Source organism: Phoxinus phoxinus (genome assembly GCF_949152265.1).
Source record: "Phoxinus phoxinus genome assembly, chromosome: 1".
NCBI classification, from domain to species: domain Eukaryota; kingdom Metazoa; phylum Chordata; class Actinopteri; order Cypriniformes; family Leuciscidae; genus Phoxinus; species Phoxinus phoxinus.
In genome coordinates this window covers 37,350,289-37,369,650 of record NC_136876.1, presented here as the reverse complement: position 1 = coordinate 37,369,650, position 19,362 = coordinate 37,350,289, and the positions used below count along the sequence as shown (strand labels likewise).

The 19,362-nt window shown below is 38.7% G+C and overlaps 1 protein-coding gene across 5 annotated transcripts in view; it reads right to left on the bottom strand.

The window, feature by feature from the left end:
* Positions 1–19,362, bottom strand: part of mrtfbb (myocardin related transcription factor Bb) — a 45,605-nt gene that overhangs the window by 20,862 nt on the left and 5,381 nt on the right. The window contains exons 2-3 of one of the 5 annotated variants that reach the window (XM_079635756.1): positions 13,445–13,513; positions 9,415–9,652 (exon numbers count right to left, since the gene is read on the bottom strand). In XM_079635756.1, the coding sequence (XP_079491882.1) occupies positions 9,415–9,568 (154 nt within the window). In that variant the 5' untranslated portion in view covers positions 9,569–9,652; positions 13,445–13,513. Of the gene's footprint in view, positions 1–2,291; positions 2,429–4,113; positions 4,486–9,414; positions 9,653–13,444; positions 13,514–19,362 lie in introns of those variants that run through there. The other 4 variants (XM_079635759.1, XM_079635757.1, XM_079635760.1 and 1 more) reach the window with 4 other exon arrangements.

Sequence of the window (19,362 nt, the reverse complement as noted above, 5' to 3'; positions counted from 1 at the left end):
GAATCTATTGAGACCAGTGGCATTTCAATAGGCAGATGTATTCAAAGGTTATTAGCCTTTTTGGAAATGTTGTTATAACTTTTGACCACAAGGTGGCGCTGTTTCGAAACTTCTCACGCTCCTTCAGGGCATCGTGCTGATGACCCATACCATGTTTCGTAACAATCCATTCATGCGTTCTTAAAATACAGCATTTTAGCACAAAATTCAAAATGGCCGACAGCCAAAATGGCCGACATGGTAAAATTGGATATCAGTCGACTCAGCATGTTGGCCTGAATCTAACGAGACCAACTTGATGATTTTTGGGCAAACTGTTCAGAAGTTATAAGCAAAAATAGCCATTTTTCATATCTCCGGACCAGTAGGTGGCGCTGCGCCGAAACGCAGCATGTAGCCTCAAGTCATGCTTGTGATGACATGTGGCAAATTTGGTCTGAATCCAACAAAGCGTTGCGGAGATACAGCCTTACGTCTGTTTTCGCAAGCGCTACGTAAAATTTGTTTGTGTGTTTTTTCGAAAATTGCTAAGCGAATCAACTTGAATTCCATAACTTTTTGTCGGCATGGTCTGTAGATGATCTGATTCAATTTTCATGGAAATTGGAGCAACGGCCTAGGAGGAGTTCGAAAAAGTAGCTTTTTCGGAAAATTCAAAATGGCGGAAAACTTTTCATGGCGCAAAATGACGTCATTGGGTGCAATCGTATCGTCACGAGGTCAGGAATCAGAGGAAAAAAGAATTTTGTTTCTAGCCCTTGTGGTTCAAAAGTTATTAGAATAAACATGAGTGAAACTTTGGACAGTTGGTGGCGCTAGAGGGAATGACTTAGACACACCAAAATTGGTGTATTTAATGTTGGGACTGTCCTCTATCCGAATGTCAAACCATTACAACTTTCCCGCGATCGGTTCTATGGGCTGCCATAGACTCCCAGAGCGGAAGAAGAAGAAGAATTATTTTTGGTACGGGAACAGATACAATAGGTGCCCGCACCTTCAGTGCTTGGCCCCTAATAATAATTTTGTTACTATATTATGATTTATTACAAACAAATAATCGGTGACATTTTCTCTTTCATCCAAAATGTTTTGGGGTTGAAGTTCAACCAAAGAGTCGTACTTAATTAAATGTAATAAAAGTTTCAAGTGGTAGAAAATCTCAACAGTACTGACCTCAAAAGCAAACAACCGAATGCTGTTTATAAGAGAGATCAACAACAGAACAGCGCCCAAAGCACAAAATAATAAACAGTGCAATGTTCCTATCAACTTCTCAAGGTGATGTCAGCTTAAGACTTGGCTTTGGATTTGCTGCCCATAAAAAGCGAGATGCAAGGTGTTATGCTTTGGATGAGGAAGCACTGATGCATTAACAACCAAGAACATCAAAAAGACAGTGAATGCCTGAGTGAAAGGGTGAAATGCAGGGCGTTATGCACATACTTACACCCTGGCTAGGGCTGAATGCTATTTCACCATCCCACTAGACTGCGCAGTTTATACATTTCGAAAACACACACGCGTGGGCATGTTGGTTCAAGAGAATAACACCACTCCTCTGCGAAAAAAAATTGGAGAAGAGGAGGGTGGCAGTTGATAGTGACGAATGGGATGGCGGAAGGTGGAAAATGCCCAGCAGACCCCTGCTTCCACCCATCGCCAGCACTGGGAGCACAGGGCCAATCTGATTGGCTGCAGAATGAGGCCTAGCACACCCAGTTATGCTTAAGTCCCAGGAGAGCGACCACTCTGTCTGACTCACCCCTGCTAAAATAAACCCAGCCGTTGTGAGAACAAGGCCTGGGAAACTGAAGATTTTGGAAATGGCACGGGGGGAGTACATAAAACACATACATTCTGCATCAAACACTTAAAAATAAAGGTTCCAAAAACAGGGTTTTTGCATTAATGCTGTAGAAGAACCATTTGTGTCCCATTGAAAAGCCTTTCACTGAGCAGTTCTGAATAGAACCTTTTTTTCTTAGTTAGAATAACTTTTAAATAATCTAAAGAACCATTTGTGCATTTGAAAGGTTCTTAATGGAACCATGTATGCCGAGAACAAAGAGTGGACAGACTAAAGGAGGGGACCAAGTGCCCCTCCTAAAACCCCCCTAAAAGCTTGGAACATTATGTCCCGAACCATGTTTTCCATTATTTATGTGTGCCAGGAACTCCTGTGGGTTTCAATATTAAAGTGGTTATGCATTACAAATCAAGATCCATGCCACCACCAAGTGGCCTTTTCAAAACAATGTGGCGGATGAAGCTTGATGGAAGAGTAATACCGTAATCATCTTCACATCAGTATGACGGTACATGACATGCCTGCAGTCATTCCAGTGTTTGTTGAGCTGATGTCATTCCTCATGTTCTCTGCTGAACCCTGACTGACCTTTATGTGGCTCCAGGCTTCACTCTCAATCTGTACAATAAACAAAAGGCATCTTAGATCCCTGTAAATCTCACTCCCCGAAAACCCAGTCCTCAAGATTCAATCTAAATCCAGATTCAAGCCTAAAATTGCGGTCACATTTACCGTTGTTTGACGAATTTTAGCAGACTAAATCAGGTTAATATCAATAAGAATCCACACGATCATGAATTTTGCCTGATGGTGAAATTTCGTTCACGCAAACTTCCACAACAGACCAACAGAAAGCTGCTATGTTTAAACGCCCTGATATACTTCAGGTGAAAACTGGTGTGACGACATTTCAAACAAAATCAGGCTCAAACCAAGTATGTTTCGATTTTGTTTTCAGAGTTTAACAGCTTGCCAAAGTAAACTTTCCAGAAAAGTTTGCTTCGGCTTGTAAACACATTCCAACTACCATTGGTCCTTGGCGATTATATAATTGGTAGGTGTGGCACTGAGGCTCCGCCTTCTCTGAAGTAGAAATGTTCTCAGGTTAATTTCTTCTGTTCAGTCCATCGAGGTCAGACTTGATTAAGGACATGAACACACTGGTGAGCAGCTTTATAAGTACAAACCAAAGTTGTAATTCTAACTTAAAGCGACACTGACACTATTTTTCCATGTTTAATACTGTAAAATTGCAATCTGTTGTATAACATGCTATATAAATACATGTGGCTTTGACCTTGAGAGCGAAATTGCAGAACTGGTGCAAACAAATCTAGATCACTAAGAACAGATGCTTTCTAAACTGCAGTTTTCTCACCACTGTCATTTTTGTTGCGTGCTTATATTGTTATTGAGAGGAAAGAATATTTGCATATTTATCTAAATGCAAACTTCTTTTTACCCCTAAGCGAAGAACAAAACAAAAGAACCTTACCGAGTATATTATCAGGGCCCTAAAACTGACATCTGTGCGAGTTGTGCCTTCCACAACAATTTCCACAACACTGACAATAGTCAATGGACCTTTTTTGCCAGCAAAATTTCGCTAACGTGACCGCACCATACCAGACGCTACCATCGTAAATCAAACGAACAGGCTGTGTTATGGCTAACAAGCCCGTTAATGTTGACTAAACTGAAGTTGTTTAAGAAACACTCTGACATTGACCTGGGCTGTGTTGACATTACTGTTAGAAAGAATATTTCAGCAGCTCAACAGATGACTATCTTCGTGTGTGCTTGCAGCTCTGGAGGACAGCAGAGACTGCATGTTGGCTCAGGTTTGAGATCTGATAAATGAATATACCATTTGGTTTACGGTTCATCGATGGGCACCATTCCCAACAACCGATAACTCACTTGAAACTCTCACAACTGAAGCCATATATTAATAACAGTGAAGGCCGCAAAGATATCCTCATGCACACGAAAGTCTTATTGTTAAAAAAACCTGCAAAGAGGTGTTACTCCCATAAGGCACTAAAAGCAGATCCATTTTCCCGAAGTGGAACGATAAGCCAGCTAAATGATTAACTGAACAATGAGGTAATGTTTGGGTGTGAGTTTGAATGAAAACCTGTTAAAATATAATAAATACAACCAAAATCAGACAGCCTAAAAAACCCAGCAACAACAAGCCTCATCATTACTCTCATGTTCAACCTAACAATACAAACTTTGGTCAATTATTTGTACAATAACATTTGTATCCAATTCAGAACATGTGTTTCGGTAATAATTACCAGCTGCCGTGTGCTAAACTCTGGTTTCCCAGCGTCCTTCACTCATGTTTAGCATCAACTTTCCCCATTTTAATTCATGCTCTCATTAATCCACGTTGGAATTTTTTTTTAAATGCTAAATATTTGCATTTACCCCTGCAGACATTCAAGGTCTCCACTTCAAGGCAGGCCATGGAGCTGAGAGACGGATCGGACAGTTTCCGTGTCTGGAGTCCCATGGATTGCTGTGGGAAATGAGGAGCGAGGTGAGATCTGGCAGGAAATTCCCCAGCGTGGAGTTTGATTCCAGACCGTTCCGACAAGTTCCTTCCCCGGCTCTGTCTCTAGACTGCCTGGGTGAGTGTTTGTGGGTGTGTAGTTCTCAGCGAGTGCGGTCCAGCTCCAGCTCCAGGCTCCGTCAGTGACTGAGAGGAGAGGCGGGACTAAAAGAGCTGTGGCTGTTAACCCTCAACAGCACTGATCACTGGGTAAACACTAGTTCAAATGCAAACTTCATCTTAAACAATAAAGAGGAACTTAAAGCAAAAATAATCATGCAAAACCGCAACTTCCCATACTTCTTTTATATGCTACTTCAGTTTTAGCAGTGAGAAAATAAAATGTGTACCTTTTTTCCCCATTGAAAACATGTTATCGTGGAACAAAAATGGCAAAAACAATCAAGCAGCACCCCAGGGATGTCTCTGTTTCTTTTTGTCACTTAGTGTCGACATGTTAACGGTTGAGATTCCACATTTGACTGTTTCTCATTTGTATTTCAGCAATCCGCCAATGAAGCACTATTGTGTCTCAAGGGGTTTCCCAGAAAAAATGCCATTACATTTCTTATCTACATCGAGTGATGTTTCTTTCATAGCTGCGGGAGATTAATATTGCAGAGAGGGAAAGAAAATATTTAAACAAAGCCTATCTAAATCAGCCAAAGTGATTAAACACAATGGAAAACAGGAACGTCCCGGGGGAAGCCAATAGGGAGCGTTGTCCCGGGCCCACTAAGGTGCTGTATGGTTTTGTCTACTCATGGGGTCCGGTGGAGAGGGAACCCACTAGGGATGTGCAAAACTAGTTCCGTTAATGTTTAATTGGTCTTTAAAAAGCCTTAAATAATTAAGCTGGTTTTGAGGTTACCTAACCCAGATCGGACTTTCCTTAGAGGTGTTTACATAGTATACATTCTTACTTAAAAAACACACAAAAAAACCCAGCTAATTGAAGAGACACACCACTTTTCTTGAGATGTATTTTTAAAAGTTTGATTATTTTTTTAAACTGCCATCTGAAAAACAAGAACCGATGTTAGTCTACAGTCAGAGTTTAGATTTTTACTGAAAATTGCATAGTGTTTGATGGGCACAGACTATGATTTTTTGACTAGTCTGAATCTGAAAGTTTGTTGTTGAATGTCATTGTGACACTAACTCTAAGGTCTACCTATAAATGTTGTATATTTTAGTGTTTGTGTCATTGGACAATTGGATCCAACCGAAGATTAGTGTGAACAGTCCATTTTTAATGTCAATGCCAAGACTCATATGTCAATATGATTATAATGTGTAGGTCATGCGATAGCTTGTGGGAACATTGACATAAGTGTCAGTAGGGGAATTTGTGAACAGTGGTGACGCTTAGTTTTTAGAAGGGTGGGTTGAAAAGAGGAAGGATGGGTACGGTCTGCAGCCTGAGAAGGAACAGATCATGTTGATTTAGTCCAGTGTAACAAACTCTCTATGAGCTCATAATATCTTAAGGCGGCAGGGAGCAGGAATCAATTATGAGAAAAAACAAGAGTGTTCCTTTAAAAAGTATTTATTGCTGCAGTTCTTCTGATAAAGGAAATTCACTCAAACTCATAATTTAATATCTCCAAGATAAAATGCAGAAATTATGCCTTGTATTAGGATTTATTGTAAGTCTCTTTAAAGTTTATCATTTTGTGCTGAATGTTATGAGGTGGTCTGTTGCACATTATGTTCTCATTAAGTATATTAATTAACCACATGCATTGACGGTGGATCGCCCCAATATTCAGAACTGTGGTTGATTTTTTCATGCATCCTCTCTTGAAGATATGCTACATCTTGCCTTGTGCATCTAGTTTCTATCTAGTGATGCACTGAAGTAAAACATCTAGTCGTAACCAAAACCAAAAATTCAGGACACACAAGACAATATATTAGGGCTGGTCCGAATACCATTTTTTGAGCTTCGAAGCTTTGGTAGTAATGAACATCGAAGCTTCGGAGAGAGGGGACTGAACATATTCTTATCTCTAATAAAGGCAGCCTGAATCTGTCTGTCTGTCCGTTTGCATTTTGATTATTTCGAGAACCGTTCATCCAAACGACTTCACAAGGGAGTGCAGTGTCGTATTTGGTGCAATATAGATAGACAGACGAGACGCAACACGTTCAGAATTAATAAACTTTTAATAAACTACAGAAAAGCGCGAACGGGAAGCGGCGTGAGCAGAGCTTATATGCTCTGAGAACGGACACTGCACTAGTGATATAAAACACACACACATACAGGTCTGTTAACTTAAGCAATATTTTTAATAAGGTAGTCTTATAATATTTTTCTCACTGACAAAGTAGGGTATAGATTTAACTAAATAAAACCGAAATTTAACTAAATAAAACAAAATTTAACTAAATAAAAACGAAATTTAAATAAATAAAAATTTAATTTAAATAAATGAAAACGAAATTTAAATATAGAAAAACGAAATTTAAATATAGAAAAAAGAAATTTAAATAAAAGAAAAACAAAATTTAAATAAAGAAAAACGAAAAATAAATGAATGAACTGTAATAGCCAAATAAAGAACACGGTCAGCGCCGCCGCTCAAACCACGCGCTCTAGGGCACCAAGAGCTGAGGGGGCACCAAAAAAATTGCCTAATGAAAAATCAATAATTATAATGCCGACATTATTTCAGTATAGAAATACAGACATCCCAAGTCTCCCGGAAGTTCCGGGAGTCTCCCGCATATTGATAGCGGCTCACTGATGCCCGCGAATTAGTTAAAATCTCTCGGAATCTAGAGCGAGCAAGAGCGCCCGCGAGACAGAGACTGTGCTCCAAACCGTGTAGCGCGTGCACGGCAGAGAGGTAGAGAGAGCAAGAGACCGCGCGCGTGTGCCTCATGAAGCGCATGTAATAGCAAGCAAATATATTTATTAAGTAGCTATAACGAAGCTATATTTTAAGTATTATATTTCACCAGATTTTATAGTGTAAAACATATTCAAGCGCGAATGAGAACCATTTTGAGGGGGCAAACTTTAAGGTGTGCAAAAAAAAAAAAAAAAAAACCTGAATATTCGAATGTCAAATTTTCAAATCGAATACCAACCCACCGAACGAATATTCGAATATTCGGGTCCAGCCCTACAATATTTACAATTAAATATATATATAACCAAATACAATAAAGAAGTTTCATTCTGCAGTCTAAAGATAGCCACAAATCACTAGATTAAACAGTTATTTTACTCTATTGACAGCCATAGTTCAGATTTCTTCTCAGTTTTATAGAACTATAACTGATTAGATGACAAGCAGTGAAAAAACTAAATCTTTTCCAAGAAATGTCTCCATATATGAAAATATATGGCTGACTTTATATGATATTTTGGAAAATATTATAATTTTAGGAAAATAGCATAATTAAAAGTTTGAGAACTAATTATTTTAAATAATAATAATATAAAAAAATCCAAGAGATTCTTGGCATGAGGACTTCCAGGCAAAACAAGGAAATGGAAACACTAACTGAATTTGCAACGGTGTTTACATTTCGGCAAAATATTGCGAAATATTTTGCAAGTGCAAGAATTGCAAGATTCCAAGATCATGTTAAAGTGTCATGGTGAATCACAGTTTTAAGTCTATTTCAGTGCAAAAGGTCAGAGAAAACTGTGGATTTACACAGAACGTAAAGAAGAAAGTCATCATGTAGTGGGATCAGAAATACACACATGCCTGGAGGGGTCTCTGTTTTTCTTCCCTTGCACAGTAAATTAACAAGCAGCCCGAGGACACACTGGCATTCTCAAGGGCAAGGATGTCCGTAGGGAGTGGGACATGAACTCTTTCTGTGGTCGGACAGAGTCAAGTTCAGCCTTCTTATTAGGGTTCATATACCAGTAAAACATTTCTAGAATGAAACTTTGGCCAGGATTGTGAGAGCCAGACAGAAGGAAAATGCGATAACATCAGAGTGACCAGATTTTTTTTTTTTATAACTGCCAAGTTAAAGGGACTTTCAAAAAAGAAAAAGCTGTCATCATTTACTCACCATTTAACTTTCTTTCTTACTTGAAGCACAAAAAGAGATATTTTGAAAATATCCTGGTTGCTGTTTTCCATGCAATAATAATTAAGACAGGATTGGATCAGTCTGATTTACTTGTGAACGGAGTCACTGAAAAGATTTGACTCAACAAAATTTGAGTACTTAAAACTCTACGCTGTTCAGGGTGTTGTATTCTCAGTTGATAAATTAAACCAGTCATAGTAAAGTTCTTCAACAACAAGCCACCTCTTGATATGTCACCCGAACAAATTGTACATACTGCTAGTCTAGCTAGTTTTTGTGCGTCCACACTGCTGACATGTTTGCCTGCTGTAGCTTGTCCGTATTGTGTGCACGAAATAGACGACGACACAGTGAAACGGTCATCGGAAGGGCTACTTAAACGTCACCTTTTCAGCCTTACAAAACTATTACAGTAAATATTTTCCATATTTTTCAGCTGGCGTTTTCCATATATTTCACAGATGCATCACAACATCTAACAGCCAAAACATGAAAGTGATTATTTGCTTGTCATCATAGTCCGGAATTATACTTAACCTTTCGTTTTTCCACAAAAGAAAGTCATACAGCTTTGGAACATAATATCCATTTTTGAATGATCAACTGTTCCCTTTGAATTACAGCCAAACAAAAACCACAACATGACTGCAGGACTAAGAACATTCTATATCGGAGACTTTCGGCAATCATATTTGACACCAAAATCTATCACATTAGTTTACCAGTCGTCCACCCTAACATGAGCCAAGAACACTTTGGAAAAGAGTTAAAGGGAGCACTTAAGACATGATTACATGTTGGCATTCACATACAATTCCTTTGTAATTCCCCATGTCTTACCGCAAACAAATTTCTCAACCTTCTGGCAGGCCTTATTTTCTCAGTGTCAAATCGGGGCGGTAGTTTAATGGATGAGGAGGAAATAGGAGCTTGGGAGCAGAGTTATGGCCTAAGGGCCTGACCAAATGGGCTTACTCACCGTTCTTGCGCTCTTTGATGGGTGGAAGGCTCTGAGTGTACTGGAGAGACAGTTCCTCCAGGTCATGGGTCACCGCTTCGCTCCGTGGGCTCGGCACCAGCACCCCCATCATGCCTGAGTCGCCCTCCACTCCCAGACTCTCATGGGGCTCCATTTCTCTTTGGGGGAAGAGGCAAGGGTCTCTCCCTGGACACTACCACAGCGGTATAGACGACTGGCGGGAATCTTGGACTGCAGCCTGCCAGAAAAACAAAAGTGTTTTGCAGCCCTTGTAAACATTAGAAAGCCCTAATGGAGCTTAAAGTTGTTGTTGTTGGGGTGTGGTGGCAAAACTAATTGACTTGTATGTGATTGATTGTTAATACACTTTAACTGAGCCAGAAATGCAGCTCTAAGGTTAGTGTATCCATTTAGGTCACATTGTTTAGATCCAGAATAGATTTTGCTGTAAACTGGTGACGGTAAACTTAATAAACGCTCTTATTTCACAGAGCTTTTTTTTAAATAGCTTGAGCAAAATCGGCCTAATCTTGGACTGCCCAGTGTCCACTACCATGTATTTAATCAAATAAGTTTGATTGTCCTCCCAGTTAACCTTTAAAACAAGCTCTTAAATCCGTATGGCTGATGTTTAAAAGTGCAAGTTGCATAAGTCTTGATGTGGCTCCAATCCAAGACAAGTTATACGGGAGTATATGCAGGCAGCACATCTGGCCCAGCTGTTTAATGTGTTATTCTTACAGATGTGTTACATCTTGGAACATAGAAAGGCCACTTTAGACAAAGATGTATGTAATATCTACTTGGAGTAATTTTGCAATGCACCGCACTGGAAAATATATGTTACCATATTTCACACTTCAGACATGGAGATTTCTAAAGAAAACGTTTTAAAAGACTATAGGGCTCCATAAAGTGCAAGACACGCAAGATTTCAAAACATGTCAGATTGCAAATTTATGATCAACATATCAGGAATACCTGTATATATGTAGTTACTGTATACAAAGAGTGAGAGAGACTATTGAGTCATACTAGTCACTTACCCTAGTTAAATGCTGATAACTAAAAATGTATATTGACTTGCACTGTGGCTTACCTCTTTGCAATTTCACAGTCTATCTTTTTTTGTTAACTACTGTACAAAAACATTGCTTTGCAGAAATTTCATTGGCTCTAGTTATTTTTACTGGGACACTGAACTGATATTTCTTAAAGCACATTATTTCAACAAATCCCCAGTCAACAATACAAATAGTTACAGCTGTCCAGCTAACACACTGACACCATTTGGTGAAAAATAATTATGAATGGTTCAGAAAAGTGATAATAAAATAAAAGTTAATTCTGAGTAAAGCTCTATCATCATTTGGGTCCACATGCCACTTGGCTTGACATTTTAGGTACAATGAAAAATCATACATTTTAGGTAAATATTTTTGAATGTTTGAGCATAATGTAAAATTATTTGAAGGGGTAATGGCATGAGAGTTCAAATCTGCCTTGATCTTTTGATCTTTATATGTCAAGAATGGTCTCTTGACATATAAGAGACCATTTTTTATCAGTTAACATCCTGCAAGTTTCATAGTTTAAAAACATCCTCCTCATTGTAAACAAAGCATTTATTTTATCAAGCTCGTTTGTATATTGTGGGATTTGTGACATCACATGGGGAAAAAACATTTGCATATGCATTGACCGTCTCCAGAACAAGACATTGACAAATAGTTATCATCGCACCATAGGCCCCGCCCACTGGCGTTCAGACACTTAATGGATGATATTTATCTGGATGTGAGCGTCATGTTGCATCAAATCAAATAGAATTCACTCTGAATACAGTATATTTATTGGATCTGACAGCAGCCATGCATCACAAACGGTAAGTAAATGCTTTCATAATGCTTTTTCTGTAAATTATGGTTTTATGTGGATAATGTTTTCAAAACACAATGTTAGCCAATCATAACAGTGGGCGTTTACTGACAAGCCTTAAAGGGGCAGAATGAGGGTTAAAAATAATTGTTTTTCAACCCACTCTGATCCTCTGTCTGAAATTACCCATTTATATTTATATTAACCATGTAAACCTAAAGGAAAATTAATGAAAAAGTTTACCAAAAGATCTACACTTCGTCTACATTCAGAATATATATATATATATGAAACAGAAGCTGGTTCTCTAGAAGTAGAAGGGTAAAAAAAAACTACAGTGGCAGCATTAGAGTTAACAGACTGACCAATGGGATGAAGAGCTATATCAAACTATAAAAATGCTCCTGTCAAAGACAAATCCTGCTCTTGGATGATCCATTGCTCCATGCCAAGCTGAAGACAAAGTGGAGTTTGGCAAAACCGCAGCATCTGCTTATTTTACCCCGAGTCTGTGTCTGGAGAACTTCACATATTTTTTTTTATTTTTTTTTCTGTGGAAGGATAGAGGATTGCCTGTGAGCAATTGATGGACTGGACAAATAAAAAATATAAAAAATTAAACTTTTAAATCAACCACATGAGAGAGGGCTCATGGTTGCTTTGTTGTGAGAGAGGAATCTTGCTTAACTGATGTCCCAAAAAACACCCACCACCTTCTCTTTTCTCTGGAGGTTTCAGTTCAGCAGGGCTGATGGTGAGAACAAGCACAGGCGCATCCCTACAGGTACATGCTTTTGTTCTGAAGCCATGCGTGTCACAACTGTCATAAATAGTGAGTATAGGCTGACATCGACTTGGCACAAGTGTTCAAAACATTCTCCGCCCACTGTACAGTTATCTGGAACAGTCTTTTGTATAATATTCTTCATTAAAAAAAAAATTGTATGACGCAAGAATGATAACCTCAGTCAATTAAAATCTTGCCATTGTTAATACTTTTGTTTAGTAGGCTTACCCTACCAAACAACCTTGTTTTATAGTTTTTATCCATCAGCAGATGGCACTGTAGTCCTCATATGTTACAATGAAGAGACAGCTGTGCTTTTAAAACAGTTACATTTCTAGATGAATGGACAGACAGAGGAATGGATGGAGGGACTGACAGGAGGGTCGGACAGAGGGATGGATGGATGAATGGGTGGAGGGATGAACTCAGGGACAGACGGAGGGATGGATGCCTTGAATGGAGGGATATATGGAAGGAGGGATGGATAGAGGGACAGAGTAAGGGATGAATGGATGATGGAGGGATGGATGGATGGAGGGATTGATGTATGGAGGATGAATGAATGAAAGGATGGAGAAATTGGGATGGAGGGATGAACGGAAAGAAAGATGAATGGATGAATGAATGGATGGACTCAGGGACAGACAGAGGGATGGATGCCTTGAATTGAGGGATGGCTGGATGGACAGATGGAGGGATGGATGGATAAATGGATGGATGGATGGAGTACAAAGCCTTATGCAACAATCATGCAATGATAAAATAATAAAAATCCCAAATTAAGTCACAATTGTATTTCAGTCATGACAACTCTCAGAGAGAATAAATTTCAACCAGAATTTATTAGGATGGGGCATAAAATATAGGCTTGATTTTGGCTGCTGCTGAGCATATACAATTTTTTTTTCAGTTTAGTAAAAATAATAAACAAAGGAAAGGCTCCTGCAAGAAATGGTGGAACCCCCATAGCAGATCTCTACAGGTGGAGCTGGGGAGGAGGAGGGAGGCTAGGGTAAGATGTAAATGGCTATGTGGATTTGTAAGAACTTCTGATTGGCTGTTGTGGTGTCACGGCATTGACAGAACCAATCGGCGTTCATTAGAGTTTCATGCCTGAACTATTTATTTTTAATCCCATCTGCCAGTTCAAATTATTAAAAACTTGATTTAAAATCACAATGATAAATATTAATATTTTACTTCCCTTAAAATAAGACTGTCGTCAAAATGGACAACGGAAAAGCAGTACACAATGTAATAAACTGTTTTACAATTACTTGCTCATATACAATTACTTGCTCATATAAAATGGCAACTCTACCACAGTAACTTTAATTCTAATCTCTCAGAGAAGAGAAGATTTACCTGTCAAAGGAGAAGGATGCTTTGTGCTGCAGTGCTCCTGATGAAGATCACTAGGTCATCATGATGCCTCTGAAACACATTTAAACCTGTCATTAAATTAAACAGAACTACAACAGGTTCAAACTTCCTAACCCTTTCCATTCGAAGTTTCCCGGAGGTGAAAGTAGAGCCGTTCTACCTCGTCCGACTGCAAACTAGCATGTGAAGAAGAGGGCAAGGAAAGGGAAGGGTGGCTAGCATCTAATCAATGCAGTTGCTGTGGAAACGCTAATCTGCTTGTGCACTGATTAATGGCTAAACAATAGAATGACAGATATTTATGGATGTGTGCCACTCCACAGAAGAGGCCATGAAGAGATATGGAAAACAAGCTTACGAGAGCCTGTACTCCAGCCTCAAACACAACCTCCGCAAACAGAGCATTAATGTTCATTAAAGCACAACAAGACAAACATTCGGCCGTGTTGCTCTCTACAGCCCATATTAAGCTCTGTTTACATTTGATCTTATTTCACACTATCAGAAGTGACATGTCTGAATTTTAAATGTAGCATACAAACAAAACATTGTGTCTTTGTATGTGCAATGTGAAATTTAAACTGTTGTTGTTGTTGTTTTAAATGATGTGGCAAAAGTCTTCAATTTCACTTGGTTTATTAAAAATGATAGGAATACACCGATATTATCCAAGACTGACTGGTCACTGGTGCCCCCTCAGAATAATAGGTTCATGACCCCCTGATTAAGTGACTGTTTCAGTGACTCGGTGAGCACTGTGAACTTGTTATCTTGTGCAAATTAAAAACAACAGGCTGATGAATGTCTTAACTCTTCCAGACTTACAAGCCTTGATGACTTGACTAAGCCTTGGCTGGCTTTCCTGCCTGCTCACATTCCCTGCTTTCAATCTTATTCAGCTGAGTTTAAAGACTTTCGGCTGTTTTCTCGCTAAGGATCAGCGGTAAGCCCCTCTCAGTGACACATTGAGAATCCATCTTAGTCCAGCACAATTTTGAAATCTCAAACAGAATTAGGTTTTCAGTTTTGAAGAGGAAATTCTGGCCAAATGGGGACATCACTGTACCACTGTCGGCCACTAAATTCAACGGCCAGTTCACTGCTGTGTTTTTTTTTTTTTGTTCACTCCACCTAGAAAAGGAAGTCAAGATGTGCATGACTGAGAACTCAGTGTAAACAACTTGACTCTCTCTATGGAGATAGATTGATCCTGTAGCTCCTGTAGCTCAAATAGTAGAGCATGGCATTAGCAATCCCAAGGTCATGGGTTCGATTCCCAGGCAGTGACTGCATTGAAAAAAATGTAAAGCTTGAATGCAATGCTTTGGATACATAACGCATAAATGGAAATGTTAACGATAACTCTTTACGATGAAGTCCCCGATAGACCTTATGCGCCAGATGCAGCCATCTTTAATATTTTGTGGTTGAACTTCCTTTTTTGCAGTAGGCCTAGCTCTTTATATTTATATGGCATTAATGTCGAAGAGTAGTGGTGAAGTGGATTTACTTATTGTAGTTAACAAAAGTTATCATGAGCATTGTAATGTTGAAACTGATGTCATAACAAATGAGAGACAGATGACAGAGAAGATTTTAAAAATAGTGGTTCATCTGTAAGATTTTACCTTCATAATGTGGAAATATAAACCGGAAGGCTATACTACATACTCACAGCGATGTTCTTTTTTACTTTTTTTTTCACTTATAGGTGTAAAAATAAGTTAGAAATACGTGACCAATGGTTTACTATTAGCGGACATCCCGACACCGTCCACACTGCTGAGAGCGACATTTAGATGAATATGTAAATACGTGCTCTGTGCTTTCATTTAAATAAAGGTGAGAAAACCGCTGTTAAAGGAGAAGTAGTCTCGCGCTGAAGTCCCGTGGGAACTTCCGTTGTAGCGGGGAAAAGGTATTGTTGACTGAAGAGTGTGAGGCTAGTTCTTCGTCTGTATACTCGGGTTTGAATAAATAAGGATGACCATCAAACTCAAAAGCCTCTTCCATGTGTTCAAAATCTTCTATTCTCCATAGTTACGTTACGAACCATTTCTTCTTCATTTGTGAGCAACTCCGATCATCACTCTTCACACACACGACGCTCCTCCCACCAGCACACTGCTATTTACCTTTTCTCGGCTACAATACAACGGGAGTAAGGCTTGGCTTATTTTGTTCTGCTTCTTACAAACTCTTTACTTTTGAAGTTGTGAATGAGTTGTTTTTGATTTGGGACTCAAAGGAGATGGATGACAGATTAAAACTGCTTACTTTATGTGGTGAGTTTCATCTTCATAAGTGTAAAGTAACTAATTCTAAGCCCAATTTTAGACTTAAGAGTGTTGATTTAAAATTATTTCATGACTCTCTTTGTTTATCAGCTAATAAGAAAGCTTTGGCAGCTTTCTTATTAGCTGATAAACAAAGAGAGTCATGAAATAATTGTATTTCTTTGTTGCTCAAATAAATTGTGGTTTCATTATAAATTATCTCTTGATTTTCTGAAGATTACTATTTATTTTTTGTATTTCCCATGTACTTGTATTAATTTTTTGGATGTGTAGTTTCTATGATTGGTTTGTGAATTATTATTTTAAATATATATACATTTCTTTTTTTTTAATGTATAAACTATCCCTTATCTACTGCCTTGCTTTACTTGGAGTTTTATGACTTATTCTTATTTTTACTTTTTGTGCTTGATACATGTATCCCCTGTGCTTTTTGTTCAAAAAACAAACAAAAAAACGGGAGTTCCCACGGGACTTCAGCGCAAGACAACAGCTAGCCGTCTAAAACACTATTTAGGTGAATTTAAACAATGGCTAAGTTGCTAAACGCATCTTGTTGTCATCTAAGGACCCTGTTCATGTTGGACAGACATTTTAATAGCATTTTGTGTCTGTTAAGAGGCACAAAAACACTCTTTATGAATATGCCCCCATAACTGCCGTTTTAGCTGAGTGTGAGCTCTGGGCATTAGCGGTAGCAGCTCCGTGTTGCAAGCAGCAATCCGGTTCGTTTTTTTTTTCTATAGACAGTACTCACAAAGGTATAACGATCAAGATTAACTTAAAAAAATCTTGTAATGTATGATGCTGACTCAATGTGAATTTTTATTTAAATTAATTGTATTATTATTTTGTGATCCAAATACATATATATATACTTTATACATTCAATTTCAAATGTATTTCTGCTCATTTGATCGAGTGGTTGTAAAGTTCGGTATATTTCGGTTAATATTATTGTCTTTTTTTTTCTTTTTTCTTTTTTGTGTGTGTTTGTGGTTCTGTATGTATTTGTTTGTCTAGTATGTATAATTGTACTTTGTTCTTTTGTGATGGTTGTGATGTACTTTAGGACCCCCTTGAAAACGAGATGATGCATCTCAAGGGGTTTATCCTAATAAAATAAATGTACTCATTCATAAAAAAATTGCCCGGAGTTCTCCTTTAAAGCTATGGAAGGCAATTTCAGAAAAGCTAGCAATAGCAAGCTAGCTTTGAAAGCATGAGATCCCACCCTCCCTTCAGAGAAAAGCCACGCCCCCCTTTGAAAACACATAAACGCACACAGCAGAGTCTGCAAAGCATCACGAGACAAGACACGGCATTAAATCACGTCTCAGAGCACAAAGACATTACAATAATAATGAACTTAAACCTGCAGTCCGTAGCCTTTCCTCTTTGTTGTGAGTTGTGCCTCGGCATGAATCCAATGTTTTGAGGAGAATGTACGGCTGTAGGCTATATTATGTCACCGCGCCGGTGTGGATACTGTCATTCAGAATCACAGATTCTACTTTTTGGAAGTATGACCAACATAAGAATTTTCACTGGAAAATGTCATCTGAACAAATAACATCCACTTTTGTTCTGAGTCTGACCAACTAAGGGAAAAAATCATTGCAGTAAATTGCGCCGATTAAATCTAACGATTTAACGGTCAAACCGTGCAAATTATACTTTGTAGTCAAATTGTTGATGTTAACAACATCATTATTACGTGACTACATGTATTTCAGTAGCCTACTCCATAACTGAATGAATTAAGCGAACAAGAGCGCTACTGTTACATTATTGAACCGTTGAAATTTCTTACTTGTCCAGCAGAAAGAAAAAAAAGAGTTGTTTCTGCGCCCGTTTTGGACCCCTTTAAAACACGGAGTTCACGTCACCTTTCAAAAGCCCTTCCGATATTTATCCTTGTTTTCGCATGAGCCGGTTGCAGTCTCTGTAGCCACTCCGAAGTCTTTTGCATTTTACAACGGGTGAATTATCTCATCACTGGTGATTGTCGTTTGTACCTTTCTGGAACCGCCATCAAATTGAAAAGTTTAGTTATATCAAGTGCTGTGAGAAAAGGCTACAAATCTCCACCTCCACATCCTCACACGCAATATAGCCTACACTAGCCGAGACACCTTCTTTATGTGTACAGATGTGACGTAATGACGCAAAGACGCTCGAGTGACCAAGCATTTCCCGCGGAAATCCACCAGTACCACTGGAATTAAAAACATTATTACAAGCTTACCGTTTTGAATCGAGCTAAGGCAAGCAGATAGTTTGGAACACTGGCTTGTTATGTACAATACTTGCTCAAAAATGTATTTTGGATAAATTTTTAACTCAAAAAAAGTTACGGACTGGAGCTTTAAACAACTTGAGCTCTTACTTACCTGGCCTGGTCCTACCAGACTCTCGTACATTTCATTTGTACAGAGAGTCTGGCCACTCTCCATTGAAAAGCGTTAACTTCCTTGTAGGCGGGTACTCTGTTGAAGTTTAAAACTTTTGGATCTGCCCAGAGCCACTCTGGATCTGCCATAACCAATCGCTAACGTTTTGTCGCGACGTATGTCAACTCAAACTAACGCACGACCTCAATATCATCGTTGTCAACCACTCTCTCCGTTCACTGATTGGACCGGTAAAAAATTGATCGGAGAAAACCCAAGAATATCCCGCAAGCCCAGACGTAGTACTGAAGGAAAATGAAAATTGAGCGGAAGTACGCAGGAGGGCGGAGCCAGGCTAACTTGTACCACTTGACTGCTGAAGATTCATTTAGGCATTGATAGTGTTGACAGTCACGCATAAATCCGAGTCTGAGGACGTGAACAGCTCCGGGTATCCGTTAACATTAATGTACTGTAAACTAACAAGAGCAATCAATAAACAATTTTTATTTTTATTAGTTAACATTAACAAAGGTTAAAACATTCTGTAAAATATAGTGCTCATAGTTAGTTCAAATTAGTTAACATTAACAAAGGTTAATACATTCTGTAAAATATAGTGCTCGTAGTTAGTTCACATTAACTAATGTTAACAAATTAGACATTATCGTAAAGTGTTAGCAAGTTAATTAATACAATCACGCATTGTAATGGATTTAATAAAACATACATTTTGCAATTTGAGTTTGTTATGTTGAATGGAAAAAAATCCTAGTGAGTTTCTGTTTATTTAAAATAGTTAACAGTTGTTCCGTACAGTCCAAACACCAAATCCAAGTGGCATTTGGCAGAACACATTATGGCCGTATTACCACATTACTACACAATGAGAACTTCTCCTCACACAAACACTGAATGACTCATCCACAGTAAACTGGAGGGGGTCAGCTGTGCTGCTAAATATAGCTGTGAGACCGGCCAAAATAAGCATCAGAAATAAAAAAGAAACCCCTCCAACGCTTTTCCATGTGTGCGCGAAGAACGCAGGCATCAGGAGTCAGCACAAAGAAAACACTGTGAGACCCGTTCGAGTGAGGAAAAGAAAAGAGAGGGGGGAAATTCCTTTACCGTTCCCAAAAATTATCCCACATTTTAACTTTCCCAGAAAGCCAGCTAATTCCCAAGAGGCTGTCCCTGAGCGCGTTGCACA